This window comes from Lepidochelys kempii, chromosome 8 (assembly GCF_965140265.1).
Source record: "Lepidochelys kempii isolate rLepKem1 chromosome 8, rLepKem1.hap2, whole genome shotgun sequence".
Taxonomy (NCBI): Eukaryota; Metazoa; Chordata; order Testudines; family Cheloniidae; genus Lepidochelys; species Lepidochelys kempii.
The window spans coordinates 95,144,982-95,169,927 of NC_133263.1; the positions used below are offsets into that span (position 1 = coordinate 95,144,982).

Below are 24,946 nucleotides of genomic sequence, written 5' to 3' on the forward strand. Positions count from 1 at the left end.
CTACCGTCATTATTTTTGTGTGTTGAAAGGGCTCGGAGTCTCCCATGATGATTGGTGAGCCTAAAAGTGACCTTGACGACGTTGACCCTTAAAGGATATCTACGAACTCAAGAGCAAGAGTTAAACCGAAATATTTAATACCTGGCACCTTTTTGAAACTGGAGTCCCATCGCTTACACCTTCAGAGGAGACTGGAGAGAGAATGCTTTCTAAGAATCAGTGGCAACCCTGAAGAATTTTGTTTCCCTCAGAGTTAAAAGCATTCTTCATCTGTGAAGGTTTAGGAACTTTAATGCTGCAAAGAACTCCTGCGGTAGCTAGTGTGATTGTCCAGACAGGATGAAAGTTTGTCAGGAAGATTTTATCAAGTTCAAAAAAAGCTAGTGGTTGACATTTTTATTATGTGAACATTAAATGAGTGAATGTAAAACTGTTGCTTTTTCTGTGATGCTGCAAAAAAAGATTCTTTTGGGTTTTATACAGAAAAAAATCAGTCTGCCTTTAGGTATGGGGGGCAAATTTTTACTCTTTCTGATAATATTGAATAGGAATATTCAAAATTCTGTGAAGATGTGTGATGACTTACATTGTAAAATATTAGTTTAAGAATCCGTCTACACAAGGACCTTTGTATTTAATATGTCTCCCCGCTGGTTTGTATAGCGCCTGACAGAGGGGTCGCTAAGAGAGCTCTGAAAGGACTGTGATTCCTTCTAGAATGACTTTGGCACAAGAACTCTGGAATTGGTGAGCTTTTTCTGATAACCTTCTGATGTCAAATTGGGAAGAGCAATAAAAAAGCTTTGTTTTCTCTAGTAACAGGTGTGTATGAAATGACATAGGTGGATTTAAAAAAAAGTTTAATGTTTAAAAAGAAAAAAAGCACTTTAAGATTGAATTGTTGCAGTTTGACTCCATTAAATCATCTTTTTAAGACTTGGAGACATATTGAATAAACTGTAGTCTTAATCATGTGATCTGCAATCATTTGCTTATGCTTTGAAGTTACTGAGAAAGTTGGTATTGGTTGTATATGATGAATAATTCCTTGAGTGAGTTGGAGCCATTGTTGTGTGGATTTTATAATAATTTTAATGCAGGGAAAGAATGATTTGGCTTTGTATTGTCACTTGCGCAGGCAACATCTAAAATGCCACAGCTAGGTTTATTGGCTCCTAAATAACTGGAAACCCGTTGAACTACATGAGCGGAGTTTTGTTTTCCATGCTGAATGCAATTCAGTCATTTCTGATAGCTCGGGATACTAGCTTCTTTTGTGCCAATTGAGTTTTCATATTTGTACATTTTGCATTTTCAGTTTCACATTGTCTGCACTGCTTTTGCCTTTATTTATGGATTCTGCCTTACTTTAAAAAAATAATGCACAGAATTGGGGGCAATCTTAAGGAGTGCCTGCGTACCTCCAAAATGGATAAATTTGCCAAGTCAAAGGCACAACCAGCCAAAAAGTGCCTTTTTTCTTTACTTCTATGTACTGTTGTCAAAACAAGAACTGGCAGATGGCTTTTCACTATTGTGCACTAATCTGGAAATTAACCAGTCATTTCATTGTTGAAGCAACCATCCGATAGGATTTCAGTTGTACAGCTCTATAACTTATTGCCGGTTAGAGAACCCGGGTCAGAAACTGCGTGTTCCAAATAAGGATGGCATTGTAGTGGATATTTTTTTTCAAAATAATGCCATCATTGAAACATGGCAGAGTTAGCAGATTTTATAAATGTTTCTGATAACATGCTGGGAAATTTTAAATGTGATGTTTTAAATTAATTTTGAATAAATAATTCATTTCTCACTGACACCTCTTTCCCCACCTTCCCTATTACTTCATAACAGGTCATAAATCATCTCAGAAATAGCCCATATACAGTGGTGATGTGATGTCATTGTTGTTCCCAGGGGCCAGCATCAATTGTCACGTCAAATCCCTATTATTTCCTATGGAAACTACGCCCTCTGTTACTGCAGGCCACCGTAGCATCACTTGCAAAACTGCACCAAGATGGCTCAGATCACCACTGTATATTCCACATCAATACAAACTTCTCATGGTTCTGCTCATGCTGGTACGAAGTCAGTGGCTATAATTTTCAGTACTTTGGTTTCCAGCTGCTGTCATTTGAACCTGCTGAAGATGATTTTGGGGGGGGGTTGAAAATACCGTTTGACAAAAGTAGCTTTTTGTGTGTGCAAATTGTGATGTGTTTCTATGTTGTAATTTTTACTGCCAGTATTTTGGATGAAAATGTTTTTATACATCTTACAGTATGCTCAGTAAGGGAGCAGCCATAGGCTGCCTATGCGCTCTTGGGGATGGATCTGTCCAACTAATGCATAGACACTAGCGCTGTTAAAAATAGGCCGTCTTGATGAACAGTCCTGGGACTCCTGGTCAGTGGAATAAAGTTATTCCTTTCCCAGAAAACGAGGGCAGTCTTCAGATTGTTCATAAAGCTGTGCTGTCATGTGGTTGATCCTCTGACCTTGAACTCTCCCATAGCCAATCCTTGAGGTAATGAGCGATAGATTATTATCCTGATACTTTTTTGACAGCCCCCATAAGATGACCTCTAATTTGAAAGAGGTGAATTACTTTCAGTGCTATTCTACTGCACACCCTTATAGTGTGGCTGTCTGCAAGCACAAGAATAGACAGGTGTAATAGCCATCTGCACCATTCCACCCTGCTTTCTTACAACAGAATAAAGTCACTTGATTAGACTGCCTAAATCTGTGAATATTTTGCTTGTCACAGAGTAGGATTAGCTGGTAGTTGCCTGAATCTGAGGGCCAGATTTTGCCCTTATACTCACTTCAGTTTGTGCGTGATGCATAAAACAGTGAGATTCTGCGTACTCTCGTTATGCTGGTTCAAAGAAAGAATTTACATGAAAAGCAGGAAACAAAAAGACATCGTATTTGTTGTTATATGCGCCAGGTCTTCCTCTTTGTAGAAAGAGCAGACGCAATAGCTACAACCAGGTATGTAAGTTGCAATGCTACGTTTCTTAAGGAAACAAAACCCTTTCTGACAGATGCCTACTCCCTGCGGATGAATGGTCTAATCAGCAAAGCCCCTCTGCACTGTTGAGAAGAAACTGTTCTAATCTTCAAGCATGATCAAGGCTGCCATGTCCCATCATGTTAATTACTTACTCAAAACCTTGAGCCGGTACACTAGTGTGAAATATACTGGTGCTTTACCAGTTGACTATCTGGATCTCCAAGCAAGCTATTACTCCACACTTCTCAGGGGCTTAAGCATTATGAGTGCTTTCTCTTATCTCACCCCTTCACCAAATGGAGCGATGCACTTGGCTCATGTATCAACCAGGAAGCAGCAGACATCATACTGGAATTTGTCCGAGGGCTCTGAAGTGCCCTAGCATGCCTCAGGGTAGTAGAAAATACTAATTTGCCACGGGTAATGCTGCTGTTGGGCCTCTAAAGGAAGAGCTGCCCCTGTTGCTACTGTTCTATTATTCAGGCACAGTGGCAATTATTCACTGCTCTCCCTATCATTTAGGAAAACCAATTTTGATCTCCTTGAGTAAGCTGTGAAATGGTCCAATTAGCACAATAAAATGCACATAATTTTCCATACCCTTTTTTGAGCTTTTATTCATTCCGTTTCTGCTCTTTAAGGAGCATCCTACTGACCAGCAATGTTTTCTGCCCTCTAGCCTTCTTGCTTAAGTAGTTTTAAGTTGAAGTGAAAAGGTTTCCTATTTTCCCTCAGATTTAGATGTCCTGAGTTCAAAATCGAGCAGGCTGTCCCTGCTTGCTTAAAAAAAAATATTACACCCCCCCCTTGGATCTTTGCAACAATCCAATAAGAATCCTGGCACTCTACCATAGGGTGTGTTTTTGGCACAGGTAGGCACGGGCTAATCTTGTATTAAAACTGATTAATATCTGTAAGGAAACTGAGTAAGTGCTGGAAACATCTCAGGTTGTAATAAGGCTAATCTGTTGAGTGTTTTTGATTTCTTAATGTTACTCACATGACAGTCCTCAAATGGGTGATTTGCAGTTTAGTTGAGCAAATTAAACCCCTTTATGTAGAACAATCCTTGCTTTTCATGTCTTTAAGGAATTCCCTGGGGAGGTGCTTTATCATAATGTGGATGAAAGTCTTCCTGTACTGTGTTCAGATGTGGCATAACCAAGACTCGGGTGTTCTCACCGACAACCCAGGCTTTTGACGCTGGTCAGTTCCCTAGCTAGCGCACTTACCTGCTTAGTCAAACTAATCTGTCTTCTACACTGGATGAAATTGTGCCTTAATGCTAGACAGCACAAAGGAGCAGATTCAGCTTCATTCCTGTCGGGGGGGGAGATAAGTGCAATAGAGTCATTCCTTGTTTTAGGGTGCAGAGAGAAGAGAGAATTTTGTCCAAGAATTTGAGTGCAGATGCCAGCTGCCTCCATGCTAAGCTGCTATCTTCTTCTCTTCCCCCTGCAGAGCACACTGCATTGCATGTACTTAAAGCAGAAGTTGGAGAGATGCTACATCATAGAAGCCGCCTTTCCCAACCCCATAGCATCCCTACTCGTCGTCTTACAACAGCAAACTACCACAGCCACCCTTCTTTAAATGCAGGTTAAGTCCTGCTAGATATATTTTATTTAGTGCACCAAAGTGAGATAACGGACTTCTCAGAAAATCCTAGCCAAGGCAATTGTAATTCAAACTGATCATTTTCCCAGCTCATTTGTGGGCTATGGTCCGATTGAGTATCCAAGTCAGTTTAAAGTTCAAACCTTTTACACATTAAAACAGCCCAACTGTTCCCTTATGAAAACTCCATGTACTTCTAAATTAGAGCGCTTATGTGATATTGTTTACTTCTATTTGAGACAACAGCTCAAATGTTCTTAGGTTAGCTTTATTAGGGATAGGTAAAAGCAGCTTATAAGTAGAATGAATAGAAGCAAATCTGTGAAAGCCTTTAATTAATTTAATCAGAGGGACAACGATGTGCTATTTATTAACTGGTAACTTTCCATCTAAGGCCTCATTTAACACAAACCAACAGGAAGGTTATGCAGTTCATTCTTGCAGTCTAATCTTTCTGTTCACTACTACTGCTATCGTAGGTACCTGTGTAGAAGAGCTTCACTGTTAGTTCCTCTAGCAGAAGTGACTGATTCTTCCCATGGGCTAACAAGTAGTTGAAGGGTACGGGTAGATAATTTTGCCCTTCTAGTACCTCTCCTCAGAGGCTCTGTAATGCTACCCTGTAAGAGAGGGTAATGGAAGCACAGAACAGCTACTGTGTCCAAGCTCTCAGCCCGTCACTCAGGGTCTACGCTGTAGTTGACCCTTCCAGCCCCACTCAGCAGCTGTGCACTAGAGGCTCCAGGTAGCGCTGTAGATGTTCTGCCTCAGGCAAACGTTTGAGTTCTCAAGCCTGCCTGAGCTCCAGCACAAGCTGGACTGTCCACATTGCTGGGTTTAGTGCACTGGCTTGGTTACGTGTGGTTGGAGGCTCGCTCCCAGCTTCATTCAGCGCAGCTATACCTTAGTGGGGCCAGGACTCCTGCTTGCTGTCCTGTACTTGGTCTAACCTCCTGTGTACCTGAGTGACTTACTTAGCCATCCACATTGCTTGGACAGGAGAGGAGACAAGCACCATGCAAGTTCCCTGGGTGGTGGATGCCCATTCACAATGCTGAATACAACGGTTAATCTCCTGCCATTTTACACTAAGACGGTTGAGTACACAGATGAACTCCAAGCAGTGGCATACATCTTTTATTTTAAAAAGACACCATTATCAAATGGGCTGTTTATAAAACTCAGAATAAATATTTTCAAGATACAAATGTAAAAACCCCAGTACTATGAAAGCTTTCTTTATAAAAAAAAAAAAAAAAAACTGGTAATGAATTACAGCATGTTAGTTCAAATATATAAACTTCCCCGAAGGGAGGACCCGAAAGGAGACCAGTTAAAGCAATACAGGAGGTCGACATTTACACTTCAACTTTCTTTTGCTCTTTTAAAAAAAAAAAACTAACAAAGCAGCAGCAAAAACTCTTTAACTTTACAGATTAAAATCTGATTAAGCAAGCAATTAAACTAGAGGTTGCAAGCTTGACTAAGAGTAAACTAGGGCCTATTTGCCACACTATTAGGCTACCTTTTGGGAGAGCTAAAGCTCCAAAGAGTGTCAAACTAGATGAGCTAGCCCTGAGGGGGTCTAGTTGAAATCTGAGGAGTAAAGAAAAAAGCCCCCCCCAACAGTGCATTTGGTTACAGAGATTCTGGTTTGGCCAAACTGACGATGCAAGTGACTACACCATAAAGATCACTTTTGTACTATAAATGTTTACATAAACAATGCATTGTGGGGTCAGGGATTGTAGTGAGAGATAAACCAAGCCTGGCTAAACTACAGATCATGTCCATTAGCTTTAATGTACTTCCTAGGAATTCATACTGCATTCATCACTGGGGGATTGGTTGTTACCACCTGATCCCTGCTGCGGGGGCCTAGAGAAGGTGAAGTGATGGTTTCAGTCCAGTTCCTAGTGGCCAGAAGGCTGTATCCCAAAAATAATCAGAACTGACCCTCATGTGGTTGGTCTCAGCTAACGAAGGAAACGGTCCCCGGACGAAGGGCACTATGCCTCATACACAATCTCTGGACCTGCAGAGAGAACCTCCCCACACTGAGTGATCCGGGCATGGGGATGGTGTGGCCAGGGAGGAGTGCTGTGGAGGCAAAGGACTGCTAACTAGGAGACCCAGAGGAGGCCTGGGCCAAATTCCTGCTGTTGCCACAGTGGGGCTAACTTCCTGATGTTCCTCTCTGGTGGGTTTTCCCTGGGGGTGGGCGGTAATTCCCTCTCCAGACCTCACCTGCCTCAGCGGCAGCTAGGTGGGGGAATCCATGGCACTGCCCGCACGGCTCTGTTGTGCACAGAGGCCTTCACTTTGCACGTTTCAATGCCACAACTGCTGGAGCGGGGGTTGTAAGGCACTTGGGGCTCTGCTTGGAGGAAAGACGCTATAGAACGATCAGAAAACAAGAGATTTTACTAGAAACAAAAAAAATTAAAATTCCTGCTGGGGTTTTTGGCTAATCGCAAATCAGAGCGCGAGGGCCCTGTGCTACGCCTCCTGGAGGATCAGTCTGAGCCCGAGGGGGGGACTACAGTGGCTTTAAGGCACATTTTGGACCCTGATTGGGTGTTGCTGCCAAGGCTGAAACAGCTTAGGCAGCTGAACTGCCTATGGGAGACTGTGCCAGCCAGAATCGCATTAATGGCAGCCCCTACAGCTTCACCCACACCCCTCACTCTCTGCACTAGGGGATCTAGAGAGAGCCACATAAGTCCAGTTCCTGAGCCAGAGGAATTGTCCCCTTGCCAAACCCAAGGCTTTCACGGCCCCCTCACTGCCACAGATGCTCACAGGGGCTATAGCAGGAGGGAGAATCCGTCCCCGAGTGCAGAAAAAGGAAGAGGTGGTAACACAAATACCCACAGAATGCTGCAGAGGTAACCAAGGTACCTAGCAACCACAGCTAAGAACAGTGAAGGGCTTGCTGACCTGGTGCAGTAAATACACCTTCTTCGGTCACCCTCAAACCACTTGACTGACACTGAGTTTATAACCTTGCTGCTTGATAATAGAAACAAAATATGCTTACAAACTGGTGGGCAGGACTTCTTGCCAAATGTCGCCCTGCTAGAATCCATATGCAGTAAATTAGGAGGTCTTGTGGAAGGGGCCGGGGGTGATCTCATCCTCAGGGTGCTGGGATTGAGCATTTCCAGACACCACAACCCTTGCATTTTAGATGTGTTATGACTCCCACCTGCAAGCAATTAGTGATTCTTATTCCATCACGATCAGCCCTGACCGAACTGGGAGTAGTGGCCTCAGCTCTGGAATCTGGAAAGGTGATGGTTTTGGAATGTGTCTTTTTTGGTGTGATGTCAGTTTCGTCTCAGCAGGGGCGCCTTGTGGCCATGGGCACTGTCCTCACTTGTAGTTGGAAACGTGCTTGTCATTTTCCAAACGTCTGCTTCTGCAGCAGATGGCGATGGCCGCTGCCCCTTTGCCAGCGAGAGCACTCATTACCACGCAAGTGTCATCCACGGCGTAGGCGCCAAGGGTGCCGGGCCCCCAGGAATACGCATTGCATCCTGTCAGAGTCCAGCCTTCATCACAGGACACTGCCACCTACCAGGAAGAGGGATGGAATCACTCTTTGTGGGGAAATATTAATATGGGTACGATTGAGAACTGGGGTAAGCAGGGACAGCTCCATTTATTTCAATGACTGGAGTGATGCTACGTAAAGCAGCTTTGGGGGCGGGGGGGTTATGAAGAACCGTTAGAATGTGGTAAGAACGATTTCAATAGACAGCTAGCAAAAGGATTCTGAAAATACCTACTGTGATTGGTTCTGCCATACCTTTTCTTGGAAGCCCACGGGTGAATGTTCCTTCACCTGGCATTCAATGCTGGGGGCGTGGCAGCAGGAAGCATGCAAGGTCACGTCCGTTCTACCTACGCATTGGTGGTGTCCGGTCTCCATCCTTAGAACGGGTCTGATGTTGTCACTAAACTCTCCAGCAAGAGAATGGGAGCTACAACCTGCCAATAATACAGAACGCTTCCAGGTGAATGCTCAGAGCCTGCTCTTGTGAGCAATCAGTTGTCAGGGAAATAAGTTTCTCTTAAAAACATGAAGCAGAAAATAGCATGGAATGGTGCAGGGGCAGCATCTCTGCCAACGCACCTAAAACTGGGTATGAAATGCTCCCGGATATCACCAACAGAGGCCACTCCAGGGTGGACAATGTCAGTCAAACCAGCATGGCGATTGTGATACATGGGCAAATACACTCCAGAGGGTAAGACAAGACTCAAAAATTGTACTTGTGACCTAAGCAGGGTGTTTAATTTTGAACATCAGGGCTAACAGATTATTCATTTTGCAAACCACCAGAAATCCAGGAACTGGAACCCACAAACAACAGCGAGAGGTGCTCTGAGCCACTGAACCTGTCAGCATGCTAAGGGAATGTGTGTGTCACAATCTCCCATACAAGGAGAACATGAAGTACTGGGAACAGAAACTGAAGTATCAGCTAGCTGCTTAGTTTAGGAACTATCAAACCAGCCTATACGGCACAAAAATAAGACCACGGATATAAATTAATCCAAGGACCTCTAAGTACTTTCTAAATATTCAACTGAACTTCCCAAGTGAATGTAGTAGGATTATTCTGATTGCACAGGTGACTAGGCGGAGAGGGCGTTTGATAAATTATAAGAAGTTGGAATTAACCCTAAGACTCCCAAGAGTTCCTTTAAATTGGGTATCTCACTTATAAACAGAATGGGCTGGTCCAGCCTCATACAGCAGAGAGTAAGGTTGGATCAAGTACTGCTGCTCTAGTTGTTGTCAGCAAGACAGCCTACCGTACCAGTCAAAACATGGTTCTCCTTGGAGCAGCCCACTCCAGGTGTCGAAGTACCATCTGCAGTCTGGGAGCTGGTTTGAATCTGGCAGTCAGCTTTGGGCCAAATGCAACACCTCGCTATAGCGTAGACACCATGGCCGCCAAATGCATTGTGAGCCACACACTGCTTCCTGCCTCCATGAACCTACAATTCAGAAGGCACCATTGTAAGGCAACGTTTCCGACGTTTCTAGTCCCTGCTCACGGAAGCTGCAGGAGCCTTGAGGTTGTTCCCCACACACACTATTTGCTAAGGGACAAATCCGACAGCCCTGATGGAGACCAAATGCCTCTGGAGTGCTGGAAGGTTTTGTCTGCGTAAGGCCTGATGGGTGGGATCTTCAATGGACTATTGGGTCCTAGACAGAGGCCTAGATGCTAAGATATTTAGGGGCCGGACTCCCACTGAAATCAATGGGAGTCAGGCACCTATGTACCTCCTGAGGAACGGCCTGAGAGATTTCAACAGGACATGAGATGTATGAGGGCCAACTGCAGCACCCCAAACCTCCCCGCCGTGGAGCATCACCTCAATACGCTCTCCTCGCCGCTTGCCGTTCGTGGAGAAGCTTGAGCAGCTGAGCATCTCCTCGTTCCCACTGCAGCGCACAACAGCTGTCGCAGAGCGAGTGGACCCGGACGGGGCAGACCACACGGAGCGGCAGTACAACTGCTCACCTGAAAAGGGACGGCTCAGTCATCAGTTCCGGGCAGCAGGTTTGCTTCCCGTCGATGCCGCATCTTCCGGAGCACATGGAATGCTCCAGGGGCCGCGTTCAGTCACGTGAGTAAGTAAAACGGCAACGAGCAGGTTCGGTTCTGCACCAAGCAGCACGTATCGCTGACCACAAGAGGTTTCAGAATGAGAGCAAGCCCCGCTGCGCTCTCTACGTGCACAGACTCCCTGCCAACTTCTGAAAACCGGACCCTTCTGCCCTGCCCCAGCTCTGCCTAGTCCCCCCAAGGCCCCGCCCCCTGCTCTGCCTACTCCCGCCAAGGCCCCGCCCCCTGCTTGCTCGCTGCTCTCCCTCCTCCCCCTTCCAAGTCGCTTGATCCTTTCCTCCTCCCTCCCCCTGCGCAGCTGGGCTCCCTTTGCTCTGGGGCTGGGATGGGAGCTGCGGCCTGAGGAGGAGCCTGCTGCCTGCCTGCCCACGAGATGCAGGTAGGAAGCAGCCTCGGCTAAGCAGGGACTGGTGGGGGTTGATGACCTGGCGTCTCATCTGCCACTGGGCTTTTGGTGTCCAGTCAGTACATCTTTTCAGTCCCCTTTCTGACTAGACTTTGTGGTTGAAAACCAGCCACATGGCAACCCTACGTGACTTTCTTTGCACAAATCCAGCACAGTCAAGTCACTAGGGATAACTTACCTTAGGCCTACAATGCAATTAAAAACACGCAGCTGGCCCACGTCTGCTGACTCGGGCTGGTGCTAAGGGACTGTTTAATTTCAATGTAGATGCTCTGGCTCAGGCTGCAGCCCAAGGTCTGGAGCCCCCGCACCCCAACATCTACACCATAATTAAACAGCTGGCACGGGCCATCTGTGTGGTTTTCATTGCAGTGTAGACGTATCCTTAGAAGAGAATTCCAGCCCCTAAGTGGGTGTTGTTTCAGTCATGCACAGCTCAGCCTTAGTACCACGGCAATGCTGTCACCTTGAGCCTCTCCCTTGGCTGCACATCTGCCCCAGGAAGCGTGCGTGACTTACCTGCCATGAGTTTGCTGGGCAGTCCTGCCACTCTGTTGGGCGTGACCAGCCTCTGGCCTTCAGGAAACCAAGCCTCATTGATAACGTTTTTGGTGGAGAAGTGAATTAGCCTTTGCCTCAGCTCAGAGAGCGTCAGAGCAGAGTCAGTGTTCAGAACCATGGCTGCGATGCCTAGGAGAGACGCACACACGCCATTTCGATTTTAAAATGTGGATTTGAAGGTGAGAATGCATATAGAAAGCCCTGGAGAATATACAGGCAGGCAGCAGCGTGTCTGCTTTAGATTACACCTCCAGGTGCCAGGTCTGCTTACACCTGGCAACGCCATTGCAGAATTTGTGTCACCAAAACCAAGTCTTCATTACACTTGTATTTGCACTGCAGCTATGTCAATTCAGAACCAGGCACATTTCAAAGGGGGATAGAGACCTGACCACCTACCATGGATCATCAGTTTGAACCCAGGTCTCTCACACTAAAAGCAAGATCTTCTACTTCCCAGCCTAGCCCCTACTAGCTATAGTCAGCTCACAAGCCTCTTTTGTAGATCAACCACTAGCAGGGGACAAAGACCCATACTGAGATCACGTGAATGACATGTGCACTGTCCTTGGAGCAGACATACAGGAGTACCTGAGGCTGTGATCGTCACATGGTGTAATGAAGAGGGAATGTTGGGAATATTTTTATGATGCCTATGCATGCCTCAGTTTCCCCCTGTGCTTTGCACTGCTGTGCACGAACAGTGAAGGTTACACAGCTACTCTTGGGATAGAACAGAGCACATTAAGTGTTGAGTCACATAACTGCTGGGGATGGTATGAATGGGTCATCTAAGGACTGGCTGAGACCGACCCATATCAATGGAGGATCCAGAAAGAGAGTGAGAACCCCAATGGCCAGAACATTCATAACTAGCAACCAAGAGGGAGGAGATTTTCCCCCACCCCTCGCCAGGAAGCAGAGCAAAAGCCGCAGCTGGCGAACCAAGGGAGAAGGTGCCAGGTGCCTGGGTTAAGAGCTGGCCTTTGGAGACACACACACAGACCTGGGGCCAAGGACAAAGGGACAGAGACTCGGAGAGCAAGACAAGATGGCTTTCACCACGGCCAAGCCAGACTCTGTCTTCACCTTTTCCTCTCTTTGCTAACCAAAGGACTGTTCGATGCTGTAGGACAGGTGCCAACTAAATTGTTAGCTTGTTTTGGAGAGCCGGCCTAGGGTGGCTGCAAATAATCACGGCACCCTGAAGGAGCACCGTACAAGCCTCCCAAAGGAGTCTGGCTTGGATGGATTCACTGCAGGAAGCCATGGATCACTGGCACCTACAAGCCCAGTTGCAGAGTCTCGGAGGCCACGGGCTTGCCCCTGTGGCTCTATCGGAGTCCTTGGGGCCCAGCCCATGAAAGGGGTCACTGCCAAAGGGGTCACTGCCAGGCTGGGGGATGCACCAGACGCTGTGGATCTGTGACACGTGGCTACTGGGTCACTGACGACACTGCACCAGATGAGCTCTCCATTCGGGACTGGACCTCATCACACCATGGATATCATGCTGCCCCTTCAGTCATACTCCAGTGCAGCGCCGGCCTTCCATTTCACCCTGCGATTCATCAGGAAAGAAGGAAGTTCTGCTTTGCAAAACCAATATTCTCCCGACGGGATCCCACATTTGAGATCCTTAAACTTCACCTCCAGGCAGAAACATTTCAATGCACAAGCTCAGGTTTCTTCTTCATTTAATTCTTCGCTGATACACAGCAGCCTGATGGAGGGAGGTGCACGAGGAAAGAATCATATAGGGAACCACAGGTCCCCGCAGCCTCCTCTCCACAGCATCAGCTTCAAAACCAGTTCACTCCCCTAAATGTTCCCATTAAAAATGTTAGTGACCTAGTATCGAAAAAACCTGTTGCCATCTGAGACTATTTTCCCCTAACATAACCTGCCGCCTAATTGAAAGCGTTCTTTCCTCATCGTAAACGTTTTCTCTTCTTCCCCTGCCTGTTCATCCCTTAGGGACCCATACTCTACAATCCCACTAGGACAGAGCGTGTGTATTTATGGTCTGAGATGGAAACGTGTTGACAGTTAACAGCACTCAGCCTTGGGCCAATGAATCCACAAGACACATCACTATTAGATCACAGCACACAGCCGGGCATTTCCCACTGCTTAATCAGGGCACAGGCATGGATCTGCATGAAGCTGCTTTGTAAGGCTGGAGATGGGGCGGGGGCAAAAACTGATGTACTGATGTAGATGGACAGCACAGGGAGGGCCTTGCCCGATGTGGCCCAGATGCCACAGTACGTCTACACTGCAAAGAAAAACCCACAGCACGGGCCAGCTGAGTCAGGCTTGCAAGGGCTTAGGCTGTGGGACTAAAATTGCTGCACAGATGTTCCCATTTGGGCTGGACCCCAGGCTCTGAAATGCAGTAAGCAGGGCGGGTTTCAGAGCCCTGGTTCCAGCCCGAGTGGGAACGTTTACACCGCTATTTTTAGCCCCCAGCCTGAGTCAATTGACCCAGGCTCTGGACCTTGGTGCCATGGGATTTTCTTTGCAGTGTAGATATACTCACAGTCCATACCAATGGTAGTTCTGGGCCATGGCTGTCAAATAGTGTAGCATCAGGCCATGCACTGACTGCTTGCAGCCTTGTGTACTGTAGTTTTATCTTACGCCTTCCCCTGGGGCAGCATGATGCCTGTTTTGTCTGTAGGGCCCCACCTACACTGCATGACTCTGGTCACCTTCCAGCAGCCTCAGAAACAAATCACCTGACTGCAACCAAGTCCTGCCTTGTCTTTACTACAAGAGACACAGCAGTTGTTACCTGAGGGGGATAAAACATGGCTCCGCTTTGCAGCACCGATTAGTATATGGCAAAGCCTAGAAGCCCCAGTGGAGATCAGGCCTCCATTGCGCTAGGCGCTGTACAAACACATAAGAGGAGATAGCCCCTGCCCCACTGAGCTACATAGACAAAGGACTATTATCCTAGTGTCACAGATGGTGAACTGAGGCACAGAGAACTTAAGTGACTTTCCCCAGGTAACACAGGAAACTCAAGTCCAATGCCGCCCCGCTCCCGTCCGAGGAGCTAGGACTCATGTTTTAACCACACCCCCGAAGTGCGATAGAACCCAGTTCTGCCCAGGTTGCACTTGTGCTAGTCAACGTAATGTGCTTTGCTGGGGATGGTTCATTTTTACCCTGCTAGGCACACGGTCACAGAGCCACTACTGCTTGATGCTACTGCTGCATTTAAAAAATACAATTGATTCACCTGCCACGTGTGCAGCAGCTTGGGACGTCCCGCTCTGGGAAGTGAAGCAGGTGCTGCAGTCGCTGGAGGCCCCTATGATATCGTCGCCCGGGGCAAAGACATCCACACACCGGCCAAAGTTTGTTCCTAAGGCTCCCATGGAGGTGGGCTGGTCCTGGAAGTCGGTTGCCCCAACAGTGATCACCTGAGGGTTAGAGCACAATACACGAGTCAACTGGGACGTCAGCAGCGAACGGATTGTCCATAATTGCATTAAAAGTCCCAAACCAATCCACCCCAGCCTGTACAATTCCTCCTGCTCACCAGGGTGAAAACTATTGAATAATGTTTTGCCTTCACAGGAACACAAAACCACGCCCCTCCTTCAGGATTAGAGGAATTGTAAATGACTAGGACGATATAATTCCCCAGGGAGACTCAAAGTTCATTGCAAGGGTGGGGATAACCAGGAGCCCAGAGCTCCTTCCAGCAGGAGCGATGTGCTTCGGGGCCCCCTCCCCACACCAAACAAACTGCGGTGGGGACTCTGACCCATAGCACGCTTTGTCCAAAGGGCAGGACATTCTACACCCAAAGAAACTTAGGCACAGATGGGGTGACATGCCTTGGTCAAGGCCAGACGACAGCAAACCTGTGGCAGAGTCAAGAATAGAAGCCAGGTCTCTCAGTACCCACTCAGTCAGTGAAAGCAGTGTCCTAGCCCCATACCTCTGGTTCAGACGCAGGTGAGTACAAGCAGGCATCCTCCTTGTAGTTGCCAGCTGCAGCAATCATTACCACTCCCGTCTGCACCATCAGCCGACAAGCTGCATTCAAAACACGGCTGTAACCTCCAGCAAAGGGGAGCAACACCACCAAAGGGGTGTAGGGCTGGGCAGTCAGGGTCTTCTTGATAAACTCCAGGCCTGTTGATCAAGCACAAATAAAGCGGACAGAAACCGATCACAGAAAAGGACAGCACTAATGACTCACTCGCATCCTGCTAGCTGGGAAGTAGGGGGTCAGATTCAGCTCTCCCCTCCAGCTGGAAATAAGCAAGATCCTTTTCCGGAAAACATCCTTAGCAATAAAATACAGGGAAAGAGACTCGGTGACTCAGCAACTGTTGCTCAGTACAGGCGAGCAGGCTGATGGGATGAGTCAACAGAACCCCAGCAGAGGTGCTCTCCGGGAGGGGCTCTCCTTCCAGTGAGGTTAGGAAAAGCGGTTAACCCAGCGAGTGCACCCTGTCACAGAGTGTTCAGAGGCACATCACAGTGAGGTGCTAAAGGTCAGTTTCAAAAGAGCTCAGCAGATTGGGTGTGGGGCACTTCTGAAAATCCACTTCTTAGGTGCCTAAATGGGAGTTGAGCGCTTCTGACAATCTGACCCCATGGGCCTGAGCCAAGTGCCACAGGAGCCAACAGGCGTTGGCTTTCAGTGGGCGTTGAATCGGCCCCTAAAATCCCAACTGTCCAATCAGGCTCTCATGAGTTAGACACTACACACCTCAATGGTTCTTACTCACCAATCAGGGTCCCGCTGACCGTGCCCTTGCCTTGGCAATTCAGCACCCGAAGGCTGCGAACGCTGGCTCCCTTAGCCACGCCAGCGTCCCTCCCGCTCACCACGCCGGCCATGTGGGTTCCGTGGCTATCGCACTTGCTGGCCTGCCAGAGAGGGGAAGTCAAGCAAGGCAGCGAACGTTTCCAGAACCATCCCATTCACTGGCACCAATACACACACTTGGGGCCCAATCCTGCAAACACTCACACGCACGATAGTGCTTCCACTGACGTCAATACAGAGGGACTCATGCATGTTGGTGCATGCAGGATCAGGCCCTGTATTTGCTACCACCATTCCTATCATTACACTTTTATGCTATTCTCTAGCGTATTAGCCATTTTCAGTGATACAGCTGCTAAGTAACACAGGAATTGCTCGCGGGGTCAGACCCATAGTCCATCTAGCCCAGTATCCTGTCAAGACAGTGGCTAGCAGCAGATGCTTCACAGGAAGGTTCAAGACGTGGGACAATCTGCCCCCCATGAAGGTTTGATCCTGATCCCTAGTAGTTAGAGACTGGCCTAACCCCTGAAGCATGAGGTTTTATCCCTTCCAAAATTCTTTCTTTGCATTAACTCTGGATAATCTCGTTATCCATATAACCATCTAATCCCACTGAAGGCCCTGGGCTGTGAACTTGAGATGCAGGTGTTCTTAGCCTTTGCTCTCTCTTAGATTTGCTAAGCATAACACATAATAGTGGGCAGAGTCCTATAGAGAGGGGTGGCAATTGTGCAGGGTGCCAACATGCTTCTGTTGCCCTGGGTTTGGGATGCTCACATTACTCTTATGTCAGCTGGGCCCCATTCCAATCACTACAACCTGAGCTGTTCCTCTCACAGGCAATGAGAGCCCAGGACCCTGACAGAGCCCACAGGCTCGCTCACCTGTCTGTGAAAGCGCGTGCCGTCCTCCTCTGGCACGTTCTCGAAGTCCGTCACAAACACTCTGCCCTCTATCTCCCGATGGTTGCTCTGGATGCTGGTGTCTAGCAGGTAAACCTCAACCAGATCTCCTTTATCTACCAAACACAAGCCATGGCACAGTCAGTGTGAAAGGCAGCAATGCCCTCAGAAAGCACACACACCGTTATGGCCAGAGCAGTCGTAGCTGTCATCAGCCCAGCACTCTAGCCGATGACACAAATGTTTTCTGGGCACTGCCATCTTACAAACCACATGGCTACATTTTTACAGCCAAGTTATCAATTCCTGCAAACTGTGGCTTGCAAGGGAAACAACAACAAACAATGCATCCATCCAGGTCCTATATAGGGCCCAATCCTGCAAACTCTGCATGCACACAGCTCCCACTGACTTCCAGGGTAGTTATGCAAGCTCCCTGGCCCCCCAGAACCATAGCTATAGCAGTTTCTTCGGTTCTCAACTCCATCCTCCTAAGGACGCGCACAAGGCGCCAACGACCTGCAGGAAGAGCAGGAGAAAACAATGTAGACCAAGGGCTGTGCTCCAGATGTTGCCAACCTGCCCTGTCCTCACATGGTAAATGTATCCCAGATTTGGAGGGGAAGGTTACCATAGACAGTTGATTGGCTCGGCCCCCTCCCTAGCAAGCCACGTCCCCTCAAAAGCTCAGAGTGCCAAAGACACCAACAAACTCCCTGGAGAAGAGGACATCGGTCCCCCTGGGGTAGGAAGAAAGGTTGTGTCTGAGATTCGTGTTCTCTCACTTTTCTGCACACACTTGGAACTACATTTGCGCAGGTTTCCTACCTTCTCTGCATGCATTTGGAGGGTTCAATTTTGCCCCTAGAAATCATCTCCTGCCCCATGAATTCTCCTTTAAAATAAATTCAAATAAGGGGGGGGGGGAGAGAAGAGCCCTTACTGGGAGGGTTATATTCGCCAGACTTGTACTGTGCTGGGACGATCCTGCCGAGGTTCCAGGGAATGCTCTGAGCAAACACGTAGGAGTCCTCTTCAATGTAATCAACGTGCGGCAGCCGCAAAGCCTGTGCAAAAGAAACATCACAGAGAGATGGCATGGACACACCCTAGCTACTGAGTACTCTGTGCACACCACGCAGAACAGGAACAACGTGGGATGCGCTCAGCTGTTCTATCTAGCAGCTTCCTTGCACTGGGCCAGGGAAAGATTGCAGCTGCCCAAGGCAGGTGGCTTACTCTCTCCTAGGCTCTGATGCTGCACGACTGAAGCTGATGAGGGCTGAGTGCTCAACTGGTCAAAGCCCAACCAGCAGGATGACGCACCCTCAGAGCTTTATTTGTCGAATGTGGGGAAAAAAAACAACCTCAAATCAATCCCAGATTCAGAGCTGCATATTAGGAGCCAAACGATCTGTGGGTGTAAACTGATGCCCTGGAGTCAGCGGCGCTGCACCAGTTCACAGCAGTGGAGAAAGTAGTCCTCAGTCCGAGTCTGAGAGCAGGGTTTGTTACTCCAGGCATTCCAGCTCTATTAGCGCCTGTCCCGTAGCTGTACTAAGGAAGCCTGCACAAGGGACGAAGAACTGACACCGTGGGAGACGGGGCCATGCCGTAGGCTCGATTTCCAGTGAGACCTGGCTCTACGACTGATGATGGTCACAATGAGTTTCACAATATTCTTGATGTGCCCATTCCAGACTGTCCAGCCTCACCCACATGACCAGTATCTTCCACTAGGGTGGGACAGCTCCAAGCAGAGGTGCAACCACAGACAAAATGCTGGTAGAGAGCAGGAGCCTCCTAATGCATTGAGGTGGCCACTTACAAGATACTAAACCGCCAGCAATTGTCCCTGTAGCTCCAAGGTTGTGCTCTTTGTAGCCCTTGCTAGAACACATGTACACATGTACCACAGTGACCCTTCGTTCCTGGGAGCAGTGCTGGATGCAGCTCCCTGCAGAGCTCATCAATGCCACTTGCTCTGGAAGGCACAGAGGGGTTCCTAGAGACATAGGAAGGATGGTCTGATGGCTAAGGCACAGATCTGGCTGTCAGGGAATTCGGGTTCTAGGCTTTGCTCTACCACATTCATTTACTAATTTCTGTGCCTCAGCTCTGTGAGGTTCTATTCAGCAAAGCACTCTGAGGTCCTCTGGCAGGTGCAAAGGGGAATTACAGAGACCCGTGCCAGGCACTCCCTCTGCCAGGGGTGGCTGTGCTACCTTGGGAGCAAAGGGCTGGCCTCAGACCTCAAACTCAAGTCGCTGTGTGGCAACACGCTCACACGACCCCTGACAGCATGACGGACCACATCTGCAACTGCAAAACGATTGTCCTAAAGCAGCGAAAACAAAGAACTTGTGAATGGCCCAGGCTCCTAAATCTGTAGCAGCCCAGTGAAGAGAGAACATAAAGTAAAACAGCTCCTTAACTGAATTTCTTCTCCTGGGGAAATCCCATGTTCTTCTCACAGTCACCTCCGCAGAAGAGGAGCACTGTATTGCCTCTGCTTAAGTGCAAGTTACGCCCACGTGCTCTTTGATCAGCGAAGACGTATGACTAGCAGCCACAAGTCTGTAACCAGCCATGTGGGTGGAGTACCTGGGACTTGCATCACCTTGGATTCCTGATTGGATCTACCTTACTTTGGATTCTTTCCGAGTTTTACAGACCCACCATTTACAATTTGTTTCAAATATCAGTGAGATCCCACAGAAAGCAGCAGGCATCGGAAAGCAGGTATGCAAAATCAGCACAATGACTTTTGTCAGATTGGGGAGGGACAGTCAGACCCAAGGTCCACCTAATCTGGATTCTGTCTTGAAGAGTGGCCAGCACCAGATGCTTCAGAGGAAATTACAAAAAGCCTCATGCAGGCAGTTATGGAATAATCAACCCACAGGAAAGTTTCTTCTTTAAACCCATAAATTAGAGATTAGTTTATGCCCTGAAGCATGAGGATTTACAAACCTTGCAAACTTTTGGATGGAGAAGTGGGTATTTTAATCCTTACTCTTGCAACTCTAGATGTTCTCACTATCTAGACAGACAAACATTCTCTAGCTTGTATCCTTTTACTTCCAGCATATGCTGCTTTCCTTGCCTTTCAATCTACATGGTTCTTGCCTCAAACAGAATTGTTACCACTGGGAAAAAAACCTACTCTCCACACTGCCTGCCCTACCCCAGATGCCTCCGAACAGAAAACAAAACCAGTGCAGGCTGAAAAGACAGAAGTGCAACATCCTCTTACCATATCCAGCACATCACTGCTCATCTTTACAAGAAATCCCTGGAACAGATCCTGGAAGATGTGAAGGATTTTGGTTAGGTAGCCATGCTTCGCTGCTCGAGCTTGCAGCCTGCGGATGGTTCTCTCTGTCTGGGATTTATGAGTTTCCTCCTTCAGCACCACTATGTACTGCCCGGGTAATCTCCACATGTGCTGAATTTAAACAAGCAGAAGCAGATTTTTCAAAGCCATGCACCTTCACAGAGCAAACACTGCTGTTCAAATTCTCACTGCAAGCTCAGTCACTTGAGCTGTTACTTTAATCAGCACAGCAGAGTTCATTTTGTAATGTAATCTACACATGATCTGAAGGAAGGAACTGGATGCAGTATTGTGAGCCCTAACTACTCAAAAATCATGAGATTGGCTTCACAGTCCTGAGATTTTTTAAAAAATAATTTAGGTTTTCTTTGGCTTCTGGTTTTCGAGTCTGCAGAGCCCACGTGGATAACATTTCCAACTGTCCTCTGCAACCGGAAGGGCTAGAAACTTACAAAACAAAAGGGAGATTTTTACATCATCACTTGACTCCAGGAGCTGGGACTTGAAGAAGAATTTACAAGAGCTGGCAACACCATGAATGCACTGAGCCTGTATTATTCTCATGGAGAGGCACTGAGCTCTCGCAGCTGCAGATGAAGTAGTCATGGGGAGATGCAGGTGCCAGGTCCATTCAGAGCTTAACAGGGGAATGAAATACCCCACACTTCTCATTAAACTGCATGGACACAGTCGCCACAGCAGCTGCATTACACTCAGAAAACATCTTACCAAGTCCCCAAACAGTGTGAAATCACCACTTCATCATGGGGAGGCAGAAGGCAAGAATGGGGGTTAAATGGACAGCCTAGCAGGTCAGCAGGTGGGACACCAACCCAGCCCCATCCCATATGCTCAATTCCACTCTCAGTGACCAGAACCCTCCCACACTCTCAGGACAAGCCAACCGCCCTCCTGCCCAAATTTTTCTGTACCTGCAGCTCCCTGCATCACTTACCAAACCCTCCCCTCCTCAAGGGGAAGAAAAGGGTCCCCCCAGAGCTCTGTTTCTAAAGTCACGCAGTTGGCTCTAAAAGGGCTTAAGAGCCTGCTCCCGAAAGAGGTAGAAAAGAAACTACGAGGCCAGGTCCACAGCCTAAAGGCACCAGCCCATCGTAGCTGCAACGAGTTAGCGCCACAAGTCACTGCCTGCCCCCGCGCACCAACGTGCCTTCCCAAGCATGGCTGCTTTGCAACCCCGCACGCTCCACAGCGCAAAGCCGCTCTCCAGAACAGGGGGCGCGTGGCTTTATTTATTTGATTTCTCTGGCTGTCACAGGACACAAGAGACGCTCAACGGACACCCAGGGAGCTCACACCAAGAAGGTGGCATGGGCCCATCCCTCTTGCCATCCCCTGGCACCGTCGCCTCTCGCCTGCTGCCCAAGAGGCTGTAGGCACCGTCTCTGCCCCTCCTTTATGCCTTGATCCACCTGATCACCACCACAACCCAGCGCTAACATAGAGACCTTTTATCAGGAGGTCCCGCAGGTGGGCAAGCAGCGGTGCAACTAGAACCAGCAAAATTCATTTGATTCTTTACAACAGTTTGTTTTATTCATTTTATCCGCGGGGGGGGGGGGGAGAAACTGTCCCCCTGGAGGGGGAGGCTTGGGGGAGAATCAGGTCCTGCCCTTGCGGGGGAGCAGCCTCTCCTGGGGGAAGTGGGGGCTCTTACCCCTGAGGGATTGGAGGCCTTGGGGGTGGGAAGAGAGTTGCCGCCTGCCCAGCAGCGCGGGAACCATTTTTACAGTGGGGGGGCTGAGCCAAACTAGTGTATGATGGAAACCATTTCAAGCTAGGGCACCCCTCCTTCCAGCACTTATGGTCTCCCCGCCCCCCGAGGGAGTCGAGTCCTGCCCCCAGAAGGAGAGGGGGGGTGGGGGGAGGCGAGTCCTACCACGGGGTGGGGTTGCAGATTGAGCCTCGCCCCGCAGCGGCGGCCCCAAGTCTCCTGCCCCACGGGGCCGCTCAGGTTTGGCCGCACGGCGGAGAGGGGGGAGCCCAGGCGCAGGGGCCAGGGAAACGGAGCCCCCCCCCGCTCCCGCACGCGGCTAAGGGACTTGCCCAAGGTCAGCCGAGGAGCCAGAGGCAGAGCCAGAAAGCGGCTCCCCCGGCCTCGCCGCTCAAGCTCCCCTCCTGCACCAGGCGGCTCCCCGGTCCCGTGCCCGCGGGCTCCAGCCCCCTTGCCCGCGACCCAGCCCGCTCTGCCGCCAGCCCCGACGCCGCTCGCCTTGTTCGTCCTGTAGAAAGCGGCCGAGCCCAGCTGCCTCCCGACCTCCGTCTGGTTTTCCTCCTCCGAGGGGAAGGACAGCGCCAGCTCGTCGTCCTCGTCGTGCTCATCCTCAGCGGCGGGGCCCGGGGCCAGCAGGGCCAGCGTGCCCAGCAGCAGCAGAGCGCGGGGGCAGCGGCCCATGCTCCGGGGAGCCTGAGAACCCAGGGAGCGGGGGCCGCAGAGCCTAGAACCCGGCTCGAAGGCGCGAGGCGGAGCCGAGAACCCGGCTCGCGCGGAGCCTTTGGGGGCGCGCGCGGGCTGAGCTCTGTGGGGACCCCGGCAGGGAGCGCGATCGGCTCCCCCGGCTGCTCCGGCAGCGGCTGAGTCGGATTCGCGAACGGCGAGTGCTCCCCTCGCGCACACACTCGGTGTGGCCACTTCCCCCCCCCAGACTTCCACGTGCTTCCCGAAATCTTTTGGGCGTGGATGTGCCGGATCACGCCACTGTTGTCCCATCGGACCATTCCAGCTTGTTAAACATTAATTGGAGTTTTACTTATCCATTGAGATCAGGTTTCTGCCCCTTTTTTCTTTCCTGGCGTCATATTACAGGATTATTTAAGAAAAAAAAAAAAGAATACCATTCACAGCTTGAGGAAGAAAAATGCAGATTTTTCTGTGCATGAGCCACTGCAAATACACAAAGGAGAACAGTCTAATTAAATGCACCTGGGCAGTGATTGCATGTAATAGACGTTGCTGTATTTTATACTTGTAATGTGCATGCGGTTTTATGCACACATATTACAAACTAGCAAACAGTCCTACTGTGGGTTATTGTATTGCTACCACATACAAGAAATAGCTGATTCCAGTTCTCCAGCGTATAATAAATTAACATTTTCCCAGTACTTTGATCCTAGGAAAGTATATTTTCCAAGGGCAACTCAGGCGTATCACACAATTGTACTGAGCCTAGCCACAAGTAAATGCTAACATTAAAACAGCAACATACACAGACATATCAAATTAGCCCAGCTAGGGACAAAGCCTCCTGACTGCAAGTCCTATAAATAAAACAGAGCATGGGGAAATGAATTTGTTTTTTTTTTAATTAGCTAGCAAAAATAAAGGGTTAACAAAATCCATTACTAGACCACACACTCCTCCAGACAAACCATCCAGAGGAGGGGCAGCAGTTATGTGGACATCCTGACGTCCCACAAAAGACACAAATAGTAGAAGCTTTGGAAAAGAATCAACCTTAAAACCAGCTAGTACAGTTCTGCATGATCCTCAGGGCAGGGATTCAGTGCTTTGCTTGTCACACATCACCTACTTTAAAAACCTAGGATTAAGGCAGACAGAATAAAATGGCTGCTCCATAAAATCCAGAGTGACCTGCAAACTAATCCCTGCAAAGATCTAGCTAAATTTGGAGTGAGATGAAAGCTGTCCCCAGGAAATAATAACGTCATGATAAGAGAACCCACGCAGTCCACCAGAACATGCTCTATGTATCTATCTTGGTTATCACTTTGCTGCATCTTCTCCTTTGAACAAGTGAATAGCAAACTCAGAGCCATCACTGGCAACCTGCAGAGTAACCCACGTAAGACAACAGAAAAGCCATCACCAGGAGGTGACATTGGCACACTGTCCCTAGCAAGGCACCACAGTAGGGCAGCAGGATCTGTTAACGTTTACAAGCAACATGATTACAGCTGCAGGTTTGTCACAGCAGGGGAAAAAATTAATGGAAAGTGTGATCTTCCTATTTGACCATGATCTTTTTGTGTGTCCGTGACTACTCTGCAGCTGCAGCTCCTGTCCCGTGGGGCTGGGACTAGCTCCCCGCTCTGGGCATTGCAATCCAGTTGTGGGGTCAGAGATTTGGCTCAGATTTGTCCCAGGCACCCCTGCATCATGATGGCGAGGAGCGAGGTAGCAGGTCAAACCTAAGTGGCACTGCAATCCAGCATGCCAGGTCGCGGCACCTGGAGCAGAGAGCCAGGTTCAGCCCTGCAGGACACAGGAGCCACTAGTGCCCAGGGTGAATGTGGGGTGGGCTCGTTTTCCAGCCCCTGCCTCCTTTCCCTTCTAGGCCAGGATTAAGGTTGGGGTGCAGGGGCAGAGGATGCTGCTGGGGGTAGTCAGTACCCCTTTGTTTGTCAGGGCATGTTTAATCAATAATCATAGTGCAGACACTAAACCCATGACTTTTACTAAATTTACCATGACTGTGATTTTTGATAAAAAAAATGCCATGACAAATCTGGAACCCTCAACATGATAATTCAGTGCTTTGCACCAAGGAAAGAAACAAAAAGAAAGAAAATGTGGTCCATCGTATACCTTGAAATGGAACTTCTCTCTCTATACAAAAGAAACCAGACTCCAAGTAACACTGAGCATTACTATTTTTAGGCAAATCATT

At 48.7% G+C, this 24,946-nt stretch overlaps 2 protein-coding genes across 5 annotated transcripts in view; one reads left to right on the top strand and one right to left on the bottom strand.

Moving 5' to 3' along the window:
• Window positions 1–5,952, top strand: part of USP24 (ubiquitin specific peptidase 24) — a 111,774-nt gene extending 105,822 nt beyond the window's left edge. For all 4 annotated transcript variants that reach the window (XM_073357590.1, XM_073357591.1, XM_073357594.1 and 1 more), the window contains one exon: window positions 30–5,952. In XM_073357590.1, the coding sequence (XP_073213691.1) occupies window positions 30–92 (63 nt within the window). In that variant the 3' untranslated portion in view covers window positions 93–5,952. The remainder of the gene's footprint in view (window positions 1–29) is intronic.
• On the bottom strand, window positions 5,677–23,048 carry PCSK9 (proprotein convertase subtilisin/kexin type 9). The gene is given in 13 exon segments (XM_073357596.1): window positions 5,677–8,218; window positions 8,454–8,635; window positions 9,472–9,652; window positions 10,037–10,185; window positions 11,216–11,386; window positions 14,508–14,691; window positions 15,216–15,412; window positions 16,015–16,156; window positions 16,943–17,076; window positions 17,904–18,027; window positions 20,217–20,408; window positions 22,528–22,821; window positions 22,824–23,048. Coding segments are annotated over 13 exon segments (2,361 nt in total). The 5' UTR covers window positions 23,034–23,048; the 3' UTR covers window positions 5,677–8,017.
• Between the last annotated feature and the right edge of the window lie 1,898 nt (window positions 23,049–24,946).